The sequence below is a fragment of the Oryctolagus cuniculus genome, chromosome 6 (genome assembly GCF_051225735.1).
Source record: "Oryctolagus cuniculus isolate XC-2025 breed Fujian yellow rabbit chromosome 6, ASM5122573v1, whole genome shotgun sequence".
In the NCBI taxonomy this organism is placed as follows: domain Eukaryota; kingdom Metazoa; phylum Chordata; class Mammalia; order Lagomorpha; family Leporidae; genus Oryctolagus; species Oryctolagus cuniculus.
The window spans coordinates 68,341,899-68,356,171 of record NC_142872.1 but is presented as its reverse complement, the minus strand read 5'-3'; the positions used below and the strand labels follow the sequence as shown (position 1 = coordinate 68,356,171).

Sequence of the window (14,273 nt, the reverse complement as noted above, 5' to 3'; positions counted from 1 at the left end):
GCCGTCACGGCCGGCGCGCTGCGGCCTGAGCACCACGCTGATCCGATGGCAGGAGCCAGGTACTTATCCTGGTCTCCCATGGGGTGCAGGGCCCAAGCACCTGGGCCATCCTCCACTGCCTTCCCTGGCCACAGCAGAGAGCTGGCCTGGAAGAGGGGCAACCGGGAAAGAATCCGGCGCCCTGACCGGGACTAGAACCCGGTGTGCCAGCGCCGCTAGGTGGAGGATTAGCCTATTGAGCCGCGGCACCGGCCACAATTGCTAATTTTTTTTAAGATTTACCATTATACCCCATTTTCTCTGCACTCTGGTCCATCTGAACAGGTTTCAGTGCACGCCTTCACTCACCAGGATGCTCACATAACCGCATGCCCCTGCACAGGCGGAAAAGATGCCGTGTATCCAGCAGACCTACCACGCTTGGGAGCTGTGCATCAGGTCACAGGTCTGGGACGGAGAAGTCATTGGCTCAGTTCAACAGTGGGACTTCCTAACTCAGGAGTTAGGAAGAGTCAGCAAGGTGTCTGATCACTAGTTTAGCTGCTTTCCTTCCTCCTCAGGGCCTGAGCTGTCACAAAACAGCATGCTGGTTACCCAGGCAAGGAAAGTAGTAAGACTATGTGACCAGTCACTGTCATTTGGACTAAACACTGTGGGACAACTCTTGCCAAGTCTAGGAAGTACAAGCTAAGAAGATGCACTGGCTTTAATAACTGAAAGAAAGATTTTTTGGGGCTAGTTTGGGGTACAAAGTAAGAAGGTAGGTGAGAGCAGCTCCAAGTAATTTCTAATTAATGGCGGCTGATGGCCATCCAGCCCAGACAGCATTTGTACTGCTTACCACTGCTCTGGGGTTAAAAGGTGGCTGTTTTGATGCTACTTGTATTTTCTGTAAGAGATTCCCCCTCCTTTTTTTCTTTCCTTAGTGTAATGAGGTTCACTCACAATGTTTCCACCATAGAGAACAGCGTCAAGGGCAACTACATATGGCCGTGTCAAAGCAATGGGAATAAGCATGGGTAAAGTTCGAGAGTGATAAAACAGGTGGAGAATCACATGAAATTTTCCTCCCACAGCTCTTTGCCAAAATGTTGGGCACAGGTCAGGAGATGGTTTTGGTTTATCCTGTGAAGATACAGACAACCTCCTCATTATCCAGTGAACCCAGAATATCCTGCAGTTTGGTCTCTGTCCTAATGGAGGAGAGGCAGGCTCCACCACAACCTGAAATCTGACTAGGGAATCCTGCTTAGACGCAGTCTCTTCTGCTGCCTCTGACTTGGTCCCTTGAGAATGAGCCCGGCCTTGACACACTGCGCTCCTTTTCCTTCAGGAGACAACCCTGTTCATGGTTACTCCCTAGACCTGGGGCCTTCAGTCTTCCATCAACCAATGAAGAAACAAAACATAAAGGGATGAGCAAAGTCACAGAAAGTACAAAGAGAAAACACACATCTTCTGGCTATTTAATGTACAAAAAAAATCCCACTAGAACTCTTTAAACATGCACATGTTAGCTTTTAGCAGAACAAAACTCTAGAAAAACACAGCTAAAGTGTGATAGTAATAATGATGACAGCATTCACAGTGCAGGAAAGTGAAAGGGTTCCAGGAAAGGTACCATGTGACAGGCATTCTAAGAATAGATCTCAAAGAGAAGGTAGTTTAAAATTAAAGCTTTGGGTAGCACACCCAGAGAAAAACAACACTAAGAGACAAGACACAAATAGGTGTGTTCTCCACCAGCAGACAGAAACAACACAAGTTTTTCATTTTTCACGGTGCTGGTTATCTCATTTCCATACCTTATCGCCCTTTTTCACTGTTCTTGTTGTCAATTTACTGATGGCTTTCTTGGCTGCATCTCCAAGACGACGCTATGAAAATTGCAAATAAAAACAGACATTAGTGTGAGCTCTCTGAATGATGTTCTTTTGTTAAGAAATAACTAAATGTATAAAGCCCCTATTATCTTACACTGTCATTTTATGTAAGAGGATTCTAAAGATGCAGTTAAAAAATCAGGAACAATAGCAACTGTCCCACACACTCAGCTTTCTGTCGAACACTGAAGGTGTACACAGTAGGAAAGTGAGGAGTCACAATCACTGTTGCACAAACACATGAAACATGATCACATTATCAACATCTTCCCACACCCTCCAGAGCTCTCACAGCTTCCTTGTTTTGCCCCAGGAACGGTCACCATTAGATGCATAATTGCACCATTAAGTGTGAGAGGTGGGTTCTGCTCCAGCAAGGCTCTGTAACTGTGGGAAGGCTTACTGACTTTTCCACAGTTATTCTCGCATTTCTGGGAGAAGCACAAGGCTGGATGTATCCAACATTCTACCACACATTGCTAGACACCAATGACCCTAAAGCGAAACAACAGAACCCATAACATTGTAAAGCTAACTAACTGCATTAGGCAACAGGCCAGTAAAACACCAGCCTCTAAGGCTGTACCACAGAGCCTTGCAGCAGCACACAGGGGATGACCTCATGCAGGTGCAGCAGGGCAGGGCACAGGATGGTGCCAGACTTTGAGGGAAGGATGCCTGAGCTAAGACCTGGCAAACTGAGTAGGAGCCAGATGAGGAAAAGCCTAGGCACATGAAAGGGGATTCTAGACAAAGGAAAAGCCCAGGAAGACAAACAGGTGCAAGGTATGGGGATGGGAGGACAACATCTATTTCACCATGTACACCAGGATGCTCCGTGAGTAAGGGGCCCTCAGTATTCACACGGGCTCCCCAGCTATCAATTGGGGCCATCCCAGGCACCCAGGACAAACAGGCACTCCATACACAGTAGGACCCTAAACTGGGAAGAGGCAGATGTTGAAGCTGAGGTAGTGAGGTGGGGACCAAAACAAGTGAGTCTACATGAGGATAAAAAAATCATTAAAAAACAAAAAACATTTTTGGAGGAAATCAAAAAACACACAAAATATAGTAACTTAATGGGTTCCAACAATCAATATTCTACCTCTAGTTTTCACCTGTTCTCCCTTCTTTACTGTGCTAGATTTCAAACAGCACAGGCATGATATAATTGTGCCCATCAGGACCTCATCACTCATCTCCAACAGGCACACGCTTCTGCTGGATGCCACTGTCTTGCGTGGCACAGCAATTAACCTCATATGAACCACACTACAACTTCTCAGCTGTCTAGTCTTTTCATAGCTGGCTTGCCTGAAACAGGACACAATGTCCAAACATGGCATTTGGCTGCTGTCTCTCAAGTCTCTTTCAACCTGTTAAGAGCTCCCTCTGTCATACTTTCTTTTGAAAAAACATCCTATGGAGGGGCTGATGTGGCACATAGTATGTTAAGCTGCCACTTGTGATGCCAGCATCTCCTATCACAGTGTGGTTTGAGTTCCAGCTGCTCTGCCTCCAATCCAGTTCCCTGCTAACGTGCCTGGGAAGGCAGTGACGATGGCTCAAGCACTTGGGTCCCTGCCACCCACATGGGAGACTGGATGGAGTTACAGGTTCCTGGCTTGGGCCTGGTCCAGTCCTGGCTGTTGCTGACATTCAGGGAGTGAAGCAATGGATGAAGATCTCTCTCTCTCTGTCACTATTCCTCCCACCCCCACACCATCCCTGACATTCTGCCTTTCAAATAATAAATCTTAAAAAAAAAAATTATTGGGGCCAGCGCTGTGGCATAGTGGGTTAAGCCACCACCTGCAGTGCCAGCATCCCATATGGGCACTGGTTCGAGAACCAGCTGCTCTACTTCTGATCCAGCTCTCTGCTATGGCCTGGGAAAGCAGAAGATGTCCTAAGACCTTAGGCCCCTGCACCTGCATGGGAGACCTGGAAGACGCTCCTGGCTTCGGATTGGCACAGCTCTGGCCATTGCAACCATTTGGGGAGTAAACTAGGGGATGGAAGACCTTTCTTTCTCCCTCTCTCTCTGCCTCTCCTCTCTCTGTGTAACTCTGAATTTCAAATAAATAAATCTTTAAAAAAAAAATCAGTATGGAGACTGACTTAAAACAAAGTGTTATTAATTAAAGTGTGCTCATCGACCTGTACTTTGAAACGCTGCACCTTTCAGGTACTGCCTTGGTGGCACCTTCTGAAGAATTCAGTCACTGTGCTTTCATCTTCAGTCCAAATGGCTTTCTAATTTCCCTTTGATTTCTTGCTCGTCCCATGGGTTATTTAGAAACTGATTTCCAAACATTTGGGTTTTTCCGGAGGTCTTCCTGTCACTGACATATTTAACTCCAGGTGTTCAGAAAACACTACATTGTTTGAACCTGAATCCTTTTACATTACTGACTTGTTTCATGGCCTACAGCACACTTCAAAAGGATGTGTTCTGTTTTTGTTGACTGTAAATCAGGTCAAGTTAGTTGATTACACTGTTAAGGTGTTTTATTACTGATTTGTCTTTTTCTTCTAAAGATTTATTTACTTGAAGGGCAGAGTTAAAGGGAGAGAGAGGGAGACTTGCGGAGGGACAGAGGGATCTTCCATCCGTTTGTTCACTCTCCAAATGGCTGTAATAGCCAGGGCTAGGCCAGGCTGAAGCAGGAGTCTGGAATTCCATCCAGGTATCCAAGGTGGGTAGCAGGAGCCCAAGCATTTGCACCATCTTCTGTTGCTTTCCCAGATAAATGAGCAGGGAGCCAGATAGGAAGAGGAACAGCTGGGACTTGAACTAACACTCACCCAGGTGGCAGCCTGACCCCATTTCCCCACATGCCAGCCCTACTTATTCTTTCAGTAATTGAGTTCTGAAATCTTTGACTACATTGTGGGTTTGCATATCTCTCACTGTAGTTGTATCAACTCTGACTTCCTGTTTTTGAAGCTTTGTGTGCACAAATGTTTATGACTGTTAAGGGTCTTTGTTGAATTCATGGTTTGATTGTTAAGAAATGACTTTCATCCCTGGCAATAGCTCTGCTCTGAAATCTGTGTATTAATGTAACCACTTCAATTATATCTTGTGTTAGGATGATACTACTTTTTACATCCTTTTAACTTATTTCTATTTTTGTATTTAAAATTGTATTTATTTATCTAAGAGGCAGAGAGATGGGGGCGTATTGATCCTATCTAGTAGCTCACTTCCTAAATGTGTTTCCTGTAGGCAGGATATGGTTTAGTCTTTTTTTTTTAAATTTAATCTGGTCTGCTTTTCCCCAGGGCGTTCAGACCACATACTTCCAAGTGATTATTGATATGGTGATGCTAGAATCTACATCATACTTCTAAGTCCCACCTCTTCTCTATTCCCCTTTTCCTCTTTTAATGCCACCTTTTGAGAATTTGTAGATTCCATAAATCTCCATTGTGCGCTTAGTTATAACTCTTTATTACTTTAGTTGTTGCTTTAAGATTAAAATATATGAGGGCCCTTCCAAAAAGCTCATGGAGAGGCAGGTATTTGGCTTAGCAGCTGGGATGCCCGTGTCCGATACTGGAATACATGGGTTCAATTCTGGCTCCACTATAGATTCTGGCATCCTGCTAAAGCAGATCCTGGGAGGCAATGGTGAGGTCTCAAGTGTTTGGGCTCCTGCCACCCAGGTGAGAGACCTGAATTGAATTGCTGGGTCCCAGCTTCAGCTCTGCCTGGCCAGTGCCCACTGTGGGCACTGGGAATGAACCAGCAGATGGCAGCCTGCTCATCCTCTCTGCCTCTCAAACAAATAACAGTTAAAAAAAAAAAATCAGAAAAAATGGAATTAAAGCTAGCTTTATTTTAGTGCAAAAAATTCTGAAATTTAATGCATAGCTCTTTCATGAGTTTTTTTTTAAGCAATTTTTGTTTTTTAAAGTTAGTGGGTTAAGATTTATTTGAGAGGCAGAGTTACAAAGAGGGGGGGGGGGAGATAGGTCTTTCATTCACTGGTTCTCTCCCCAAATGGCTGCAATGACCAGGGCTGGGCTGATTCCAAGCCAGGAGCTTCTTCCAGGTCTCCCACATGGGTGCAAGACCCCAAACATTTGGGCCATCTTCCCCTGCTTTCCAAGGCCATTAGCAAGGAGTTGGATCAGAAGTGGAGCACCTGGGACTTGAACTGGTGCCCAGATGGGATGCCAGTGTTGCAGGCAGAGGCTTAACCTACTAAGCCACAGAGCTGTCTCCCCCTTCACCCCCTCCCCCCCCCCTTTTTTTTTAAAGATTTATTTGAAAGGTAGAGCTAGAGAGGGAGATCTTCCATCTGTTGGTTCACTCCCCAAATGGCCGCAGCGGCTGGAGCTGGGCCAGGCTGAAGCCAGGAGACAGGAGCTTCTTCTGGGTCTCCCATGTGGGTGCAGGGGCCCAAGCATTTGGGCCATCTTCTGCTGCTTTCCCAGGCACATTAGCAGGCAGCTGGATTAGAAGTGGAGCAGCTGAGTCACCTACTGGTCCTCATGGGATGCCAGCATCACAGGTGGCAGCTTAACCCACAGCACCACACTGGCCTCCTCTGTGAGCTTTCTGAAGGAAGACTCCTCATGTGTCTCTAACTTACCACAGTCTAACTTCAGGTGACTCTAACACTTCACTTAAAAATTTTAATTGCACTAAAACACACATATAAAATTTACCATCTTAGTAATTTTTTTTTCATCTTAGTAATTTTTAGAGTGTACAGTTCAGTGAGTTAAGAACATTCACGTTGTGGGGGGTGGGGTTGGGAGAGTTGGTATTGTGGTATGATGGGTTAAGCTGCTACCTACAACGCCATCGGCAGGGGCTTAACCTGTCACACCACAATGCCATCATCCCATGTTGGTGCTGGTTCAAGTCCTGGCTGCTCTACTTCCCATTCAGCTCCCTGCTGGTGTGCCTGGAAAAGCAACAGAAGATGGCCCAAATGCTTGGGCCCCTGGCACCTCTGTGGGAGACCTGGAAGAAGCTTCTGGCTTTGGCCTGGCCCAGCGCAGGCCATTGTGGCCATTTGGAGAATGAACCAGTGGATGAAAAATCTCGCTCTTTTTCTGTGACTCTGCCTTTCAAATAAGCAAATTTTTCATATGGTACAATATATTTTCCATTTTTTTTTAAACTTCTGGTGTCATCAAAGAAATCCAAGTGAAATCCAATGTCATGAAGCTTCCCCTTTGTCTTGTTCTAAGAGTTTTATAGTTTTAGCTCTTTGGGTCTTGGATCCATTTTGAGTTAACTTCTGTATTGGGTGTAGATTAACAGTCCAGGTCACTCTCCTGCTTGTGGACATCCAGTTTTCTCAGCACCACTACTGGAGACAGTCCTCTCCCCACTTAATGGTCTTGGCACCTTTGCTGGAAGTCATCCGACTGTATTTGTGAGGGTTAATTTTTGAGTTCCTATTCTATTCCATTTGTCTATTTATCTGTCTTTAGCCAGAACCATAAAGCTCAATTGTAACTGTGTTGTAAGTTTTGTCTTTTTGATGCTATTTATTGCAAATGGAATTCTTTTTGGATTGTTCAGTTAGTAGACTACCCTCTCAGGCCCTACTGGATGACAATCCCTTAGCCTTGGGCTGTTAGTCCACATGTGGCTGATGGGTGTTCCAGTGAACGGCAAGGTGGTGGGACCCTCTGCATCTCTCTCCCCTTCAGCAGAGCTCTGCGGATGCTGGCACCTTGCTCTGCCTGGGCCCTCGGCTGTCTTCTCCTGGAGTCGCCCTCTGTACACTGCTGCCTGGAAACTCACTTGACACACTGAGATGGACAATCCTGGGGCTGTCTCCCTTACTCAGGAATCTGGCTTTTGTTGCCTGCATCTTCAGAATGCTGTTCCCTATCACCCCCGACTCCCCAGCCCTCACCCTGGCACTGTTCTAGACAGGAGGATAAACCAAGTCTATTATTCCACCTTGGCCAAAAGCAAAAGTCTTTCTCATACTTATTTTAAAATACCATTTAAAAAAGACAAAATTGGATTATTTCTTCTTTGAACATCTCTTCCCTCCCCCTTTCAATCTGGCTAGTTTCCTCCTGGTATCATTTTTCTTGATCCACTTCTTACAAAATGGTTTTGAGTCTCAAGGCTAGGTGTCTTGGCAAGAATGCCTCCTCAGCAGGATGTCATGTAAGAGCGTCCCGCTTTCGGTGACACAAAACATGATGAGCAGGCTTAGGCTCTGCTGCTCTTCTCTGTGCATCAGCCTTAGCTCCTATCAGTTTCGCGTGTGATTTTAGGATCTAGTGACGATATCTGCCTAAGTCTGTCATTTCATGAAGGGATGCAAAACAGTAGTTTTCTAATTCTATAAAACATTTGTTACTTAAAATTCTTCTATAAGGTACTTTCCCTTATCAACTGGTTGGTTACTACTCAATGATTTGTATAGGGAAACCAGGATGAGTATTTTTTTTCCCCCAAAAATTGGCTTGTTGGGGCTGGCATTCTGGTACAGTGGGTTAAGCTGCTACCTGCGACACCAGCACCCCATACAAGGACTGGTTCATGTCTAGGCTGTTCTACTTCCAATCCAGCTCCCTGATAATGCACCTGGGAAAAAAGAGAAAGACAGCAAGCACTTGGGGCACCCACACAGGAGACGCAGATGGAGTTCCTGGCTCCTGGTTTTGGCCTATTCCAGCCCTGGCTGTTGTGGCTAGGGAAGTGAATCAAAGAATGGAAGAGATACATCTCTCTCTCTCTGTCTCTCCCTCCCTCTCTCTCCCTAACTCTGCCCTTCAAATAAATAAGAGCAATTGGTTCATCCTAATAACCTCCAGTTCCGGTCAGCTGCAAATTCTCTTCCTTGGATGCTGTGATTGCCTCTATTAGGCTGTCATACTGAGGCCCTTTCATTCCACCTCAGAACAATCTCCAGGAGCTTCCCTGCTTTATGGCACATGCTCATTTTATGCCTGTCCTGCCTTACCCTGGAATAAGCCACTTCCCCGAGGACCCCTGGTTGCTCTGGGTGGGAAACGGCATGTAGGGACAGTCCCACGGCATCCTGAGGGTAGAATGGGTAGAGCAGAGTCATTATGTTATTAAGAATGTAAAATGGTCATTTTCTAATTCTGTCATTCTCTGCATTTATTCATGGATATTCTTCTATAAACAGGGACACTGCGTTGTCATTGCTATGAACATAGGAGTTGTGTTTTTAAGAAAAAAATATAGGCTCATACTGACTCTTACAATTCAAAAATACGATTATAGGGTTATTATTCTTATTCTGAAAACCTTGGTTTCTAACATCATTACATAATTACAGCTTTGCTTTACCCTACAATATACGTAATAATTTTACAACAATAATCAACATTCTACTAACAAGAATGCTATGCAGCTTAGAATTTTTTGAACCTTTAGAATATATTCCAATAGAAACGCAGCATAAAAAAGTTCTCTAAAGGGGATGGTGTTGTGGCATAGTGGTAAAGCTGTCACCTGAGACATGCATCCCATATAGGCACTGGTTTGAGCCCCAGCTGCTCCACTTCTGATCCAGCTCACTGGCAATGGGCCTGGGAAAGCAGTGGATGATGGCCCAAGTGCTTGGACCCTTGTACCTATGTGGGAGACCCGGAAGAAGCTCCTGGTACTTGTCTCCTGGCTTCAGCCTGGCCCAGTTCTGGCCATTGAGACCATCTGGGGAGTGATCCAGCAAATGAAAGATCACTCTCCCCCCCCCCCCCTCTTTACTCTGACATTCAAATAAACTAAATAAATCTTAAAAAAAAAAAAACTGTCTGCAAAACAATTCCTTTCTTTGTACATTTGTGCTACCACCCTGAAGTATATTTAGGTTAATTTATTCCCATTTATTTTCAATCTTAATGATTTTTTTTTAAAGTTATATAAAATATATAACGGTTCTGAAGTCAGAACCATAAAATCAGGCCCAATAAAGTCCCACTTCCATCTCTGGCTCGAAACTTTTTGTTTTATCCTTGTTTCCTTTTGAAAATTAAAGTTATGTATGTATGATATATGCATATGAGTGAAATTTTAAAAGTTCACAGAAAACAGAATTGAGAGAGAAGTTTATTCTGGTGCAAAACCATTTTGAAATACATGCATCTGAGAGGGTCTTCAAAGAAAGTTCATGGGAAATGTGTATTATGAAAGAACTATGGGGGCCGGCACTGTGGCGTAGCAGGTTAAGCTGCCGCCTGCAGTGTTGGCATCCCCTAAGGGTGCTGGTTCGAGTCCTGGCTGTTCCACTTCTGATCCAGCTCTCTACTATGACCTGGGAAAGCTGTAGAAGATGGCCCAAGTCCTTGGGCCCTTGCACCCATGTGGGAGACCAGGAGGAGGCTCCTGGCTCCTGGCTTCAGATTGGTACAGCTCCGGCTGTTGCAGCCAATAGGGGAGTAAACCAACATATGGAAGACCTCTCTCTCTCTCTGTCTCTCCTCTCTGTGTGTAACTCTCACTTTCAAATAAATAAATCTAAAAAAAAAGAAAAAACTACAGACGGATTTCAAATTATTATTATTTTTTTTAACAGTCAGAGTGGACAGTGAGAGAGAGAGAGAGAGAGAGAGAAAGGTCTTCCTTTTTGCCATTGGTTCACCCTCCAATGGCCGCCACAGCCAGCTCGCTACGGCCGGTACACTGCGCCGATCCGAAGGCAGGAGCCAGGTGCTTCTCCTGGTCTCCCATGGGGTGCAGGGCCCAAGCACTTGGGCCATCCTCCACTGCACTCCTGGGCCATAGCAGAGAGCTGGCCTGGAAGAGGGGCAACCGGGACAGAATCCGGCACCCCGACTGGGACTAGAACCTGGTGTGCTGGCGCCGCAAGGCGGAGGATTAGCCTAGTGAGCCGCGGCACCAGCCTCAAATTATTTTTGTACCACACCAAAATAAACATCCTCTAATTAATTTTCCATGAAATCTGAAGCTCTCATGTACATGGATACATACATCCACATACTTGCATATTTGAATGTGTTTTCATAAAATACTGTATTAGACCAAAGCTGCTCTGCACCTTGTGTTCTCCTGGTAGCAATTACCCTAAAGGTCTCACTCTGTAGGAGCATGCAGAGATCCTCAGAGCTCCTTTCTTTTCACAGCTACATGGCACTCCACTGCATCCAGAGTATTTCAAATGCTGATTCTACTGATGGATATCTGGGTATCTGAAGTCTGTCTGTCTTTCTTTCTTTCTTTCTTTCTTTCTTTTTTTTTTTAATTTATTTACTTATTCTAAAGGCAGGGTTACAGAGAGCGGGGGAGACAGGAAGAGAGGGAGAGAGGGAGAGACTTCCATCTGTTGGTTCAGTCCTCAAATGGCAGCAATGGCTGGAGGTGGGCCAATCCGTAGCCAGAAGCCAGGAGCCAGGAGCCAAGAGATTCTTATGGGTCTCCCATGTGAGGGGCCCAAGGACGTGGGCCATCTTCCACTGCTTTCCCCGGCCATAGCAAAGAGCTGGATCAGAAGTAGAGCAGCTGGGACTCGAATCAGCGCCCATGTGGGATGCCAGCATGACAGGCGGTGATTTTACCCACTATGCCACAGTACCAGTCCATCTCAAGTCTTTTGATATTATAAATAATAACATAATATATATACATGCATATTTGTCACTTTTTTAAAGTTTATCAACAAATTCCTACAAGGGAGTTACTAAGACAAAGGATAATCATACATGCAGTTGTCTACGCATTACAAATTCCTGCCACCCCACCACAGCAGTGGTAACACTTTACATTCCCACTAATGTATGAGCATGCCTGTATTCCCTATACCCTTGCCAAGGATATGTTGTCAAACTTCTGAATTTTTGCAAAATTGATCAGTAAGGAATTGTATTTCAGTATATTTTTAAGTCATATTTAATTTATAAGCCTCAACATCTTTTAACATTTTAAGGAGTATTTATATTTCTTTTTAGTGATACCTCTATTCAATTTTTATTTCATTTTTAAAATTTTTATTCACTTGTTTTTACTTTAGTTGAAAGGCAGAGACAAGGAGTCATCTTCCATTTGTTAGTTCACTTCTCAAAAGCTCACAGCAGCTAGAGCTGGGCTAGCCCAAAGCCAAGAGCCCAGAAGTCCACCCAGTTCTCAACCTGGGTGGCAGGGATCCAAATATTTGGGTTATCTCCTGCAACTTCCCAGGATGCAAATTAACAGGAAGCTGGATTGAAGTGGAGGAACCAGGCACTGTGGTGTGGGATGTGGGCCTTCTAGGTGGCATTTTCACTGCTGTGCCAAATGCCTTCAACCTGGCCCAGTTTTCATGTCGGATTTTCAATTTTCACTATACAGTGGGAACATTAGTCCTTTGTAATATAAATCATAAGTACCTTTCTCTAACTTGTCATTAATTTATCTTTTGATTTCCTTAACATTCTTCCTTTAAAAAAATTTTTTTTTTGACAGGCAGAGTGGACAGTGAGAGACAGACAGAGAGAAAGGTCTTCCTTTGCCGTTGGTTCACCCTCCAATGGCCGCCATGGCTGGCGTGCTGCGGCCGGTGCACCGCGCTGATCCGAAGGCAGGAGCCAGGTGCTTCTCCTGGTCTCCCATGGGGTGCAGGGCCCAAGCACTTGGGCCATCCTCCACTGCACTCCCTGGCCACAGCAGAGAACTGGCCTGGAAGAGGGGTAACCGGGACAGAATCCGGCGCCCCGACCAGGACTAGAACCCAGTGTGCCGGCGCCGCAAGGGGGAAGATTAGCCTAGTGAGCCGCGGCACCAGCTTAAAGTTTTTGAATACAGTCAAATTTATCAAATTTTTCTTATTCTACTAGATTTTGAACCATAACAAAGTTTTCCAAATTCTCCATAAAAAGGCAAATTTAATCTATGTTTTCTAATATTTGTAGGTTTGTTATTTATAATTAGATCCCTGATTCATTCAAACCTTATCCTGATGTACAATGTGAGGAACCAAATTTTTTGTCTTTTTCTAGCTGTCCCAGAACTGTTGATTAAAAAAGCTCCTCTTTGCCCAATGATTTGAGATGAAACCTTTTATTACACAGTGAATTAAATTCCCAAAATCAGACCTCTCACTGCTATATGGGTCTGATTACTCATGGGTTAGCCTCTGGCACACTTCTAGGTGAGTGACTTTACTACGTATCATAAAGCTTGGTATGGCCACTGCCACGGTGTAAAGCAGAGTGCTTAGCCACCCATTACTGCTCTTCGTTTTCAAGGTTTTCTTGGCTATTTTTGTTTGAGATTAATTTATTTCAAAGGCAGAGTCAGAGAGAGACAGAGAAAGATCTCCCATCCACTGGTTCAATCCTCTGAAGCCAGGAGCCTGGAACTCCACCTGGGTCGCCCACGCAGGTGCAGAGGCCCAAGCACTGGGCCATCCTCTGCTGCTTTCCCAGGCCATTAGCAGGGAGCTGGTTCGGAAGTGGAGCAGCCGGGACTCAAACCAGCACCCATATGGGATGTCAGCACTACAGGTGGTGTCTTAACCTGCTGTACCACAATGCCAGCCACCCGGTTATTCTTAAGTATTTATTCTTTCATATATGTTGTATAATTACCTTGTCTAGTCCCAGAAAAATATTTGAAGGCACTTTTATAGGAATCAAGTTAAACTCATGAATTAATACAGTGATAATCAACAACTTTAATGTATTCAATCTTTCTAGTGGATAGGAAGGAGCATGGTGTGTCTCCTTCACATCACCTGAAAATAGAGGTAACTTTTCCGAGCGTCTTATATATCTTACTATGTTCTCTTCTCCAGTATCTCCAGCACAATATTAAATAGCTGAGCACAAGCATCATTTTGTCCTGACTTAAGGGAGGTCTACACAGGACTCATCAAGATGTCAACTGAGCTTCTGGGTGGACGGCAGGTCCCTGCATGTGTGCTCACCAGCTGCCTCCAGGGCTGCTGTCCACCTTGGTCCTTCCTGAAGCCCTCCTTGGGTCTCTCTGGTCTTGTTTCATTTGCTTGCACATCAGCATATGGGGCCATTTCCCAGGGTCACCAGATGTTCTCAGATCTGTTTGCCCCAGTTTCCCTCAGGGTGAAGCTCTTTCCTCTTGAGGGTGGTTTGTGATTTCTGGTTCTTAGGATACTGGAGCCACCCCTTTCTTTCCTTGCACAACCTTGTGGGAAGCTCCAGGGTAGGCTTTGCAGCTGCAGCATCAGGCCTAGGCCACTCTGTGGGAAGCTCCAGGGTAGGCTTTGCAGCTGCAGCATCAGGCCTAGGCCACTCTCGTGGCAGTTTCTGGAGATACCTGAAGATGTTGTCCCTTTTGCTATCCTAGTGCTCTCTGTTTTTGCATTTTAAAAGGAATCTGAAGAGATTTAACAAAGTTGGGGGTCAGTGCTGGTAGAGTAGGCTAAGCCTCCACCTGGGGCGCTGGCATCCTTTATG

The 14,273-nt window shown here is 45.1% G+C and overlaps 1 protein-coding gene across 6 annotated transcripts in view; it reads right to left on the bottom strand.

Annotated features, from left to right (window-relative positions):
* Positions 1-14,273, bottom strand: part of RNF130 (ring finger protein 130) — a 142,331-nt gene that overhangs the window by 49,761 nt on the left and 78,297 nt on the right. For 3 of the 6 annotated variants that reach the window (XM_008274988.4, XM_008274987.5, XM_008274991.5), the window contains exons 4-5: positions 8,840-8,917; positions 1,806-1,877 (exon numbers count right to left, since the gene is read on the bottom strand). In XM_008274988.4, the coding sequence (XP_008273210.1) occupies positions 1,806-1,877; positions 8,840-8,917 (150 nt within the window). The remainder of the gene's footprint in view (positions 1-1,805; positions 1,878-8,839; positions 8,918-14,273) is intronic. The other 3 variants (XM_008274990.5, XM_008274989.5, XM_070076507.2) reach the window with 1 other exon arrangement.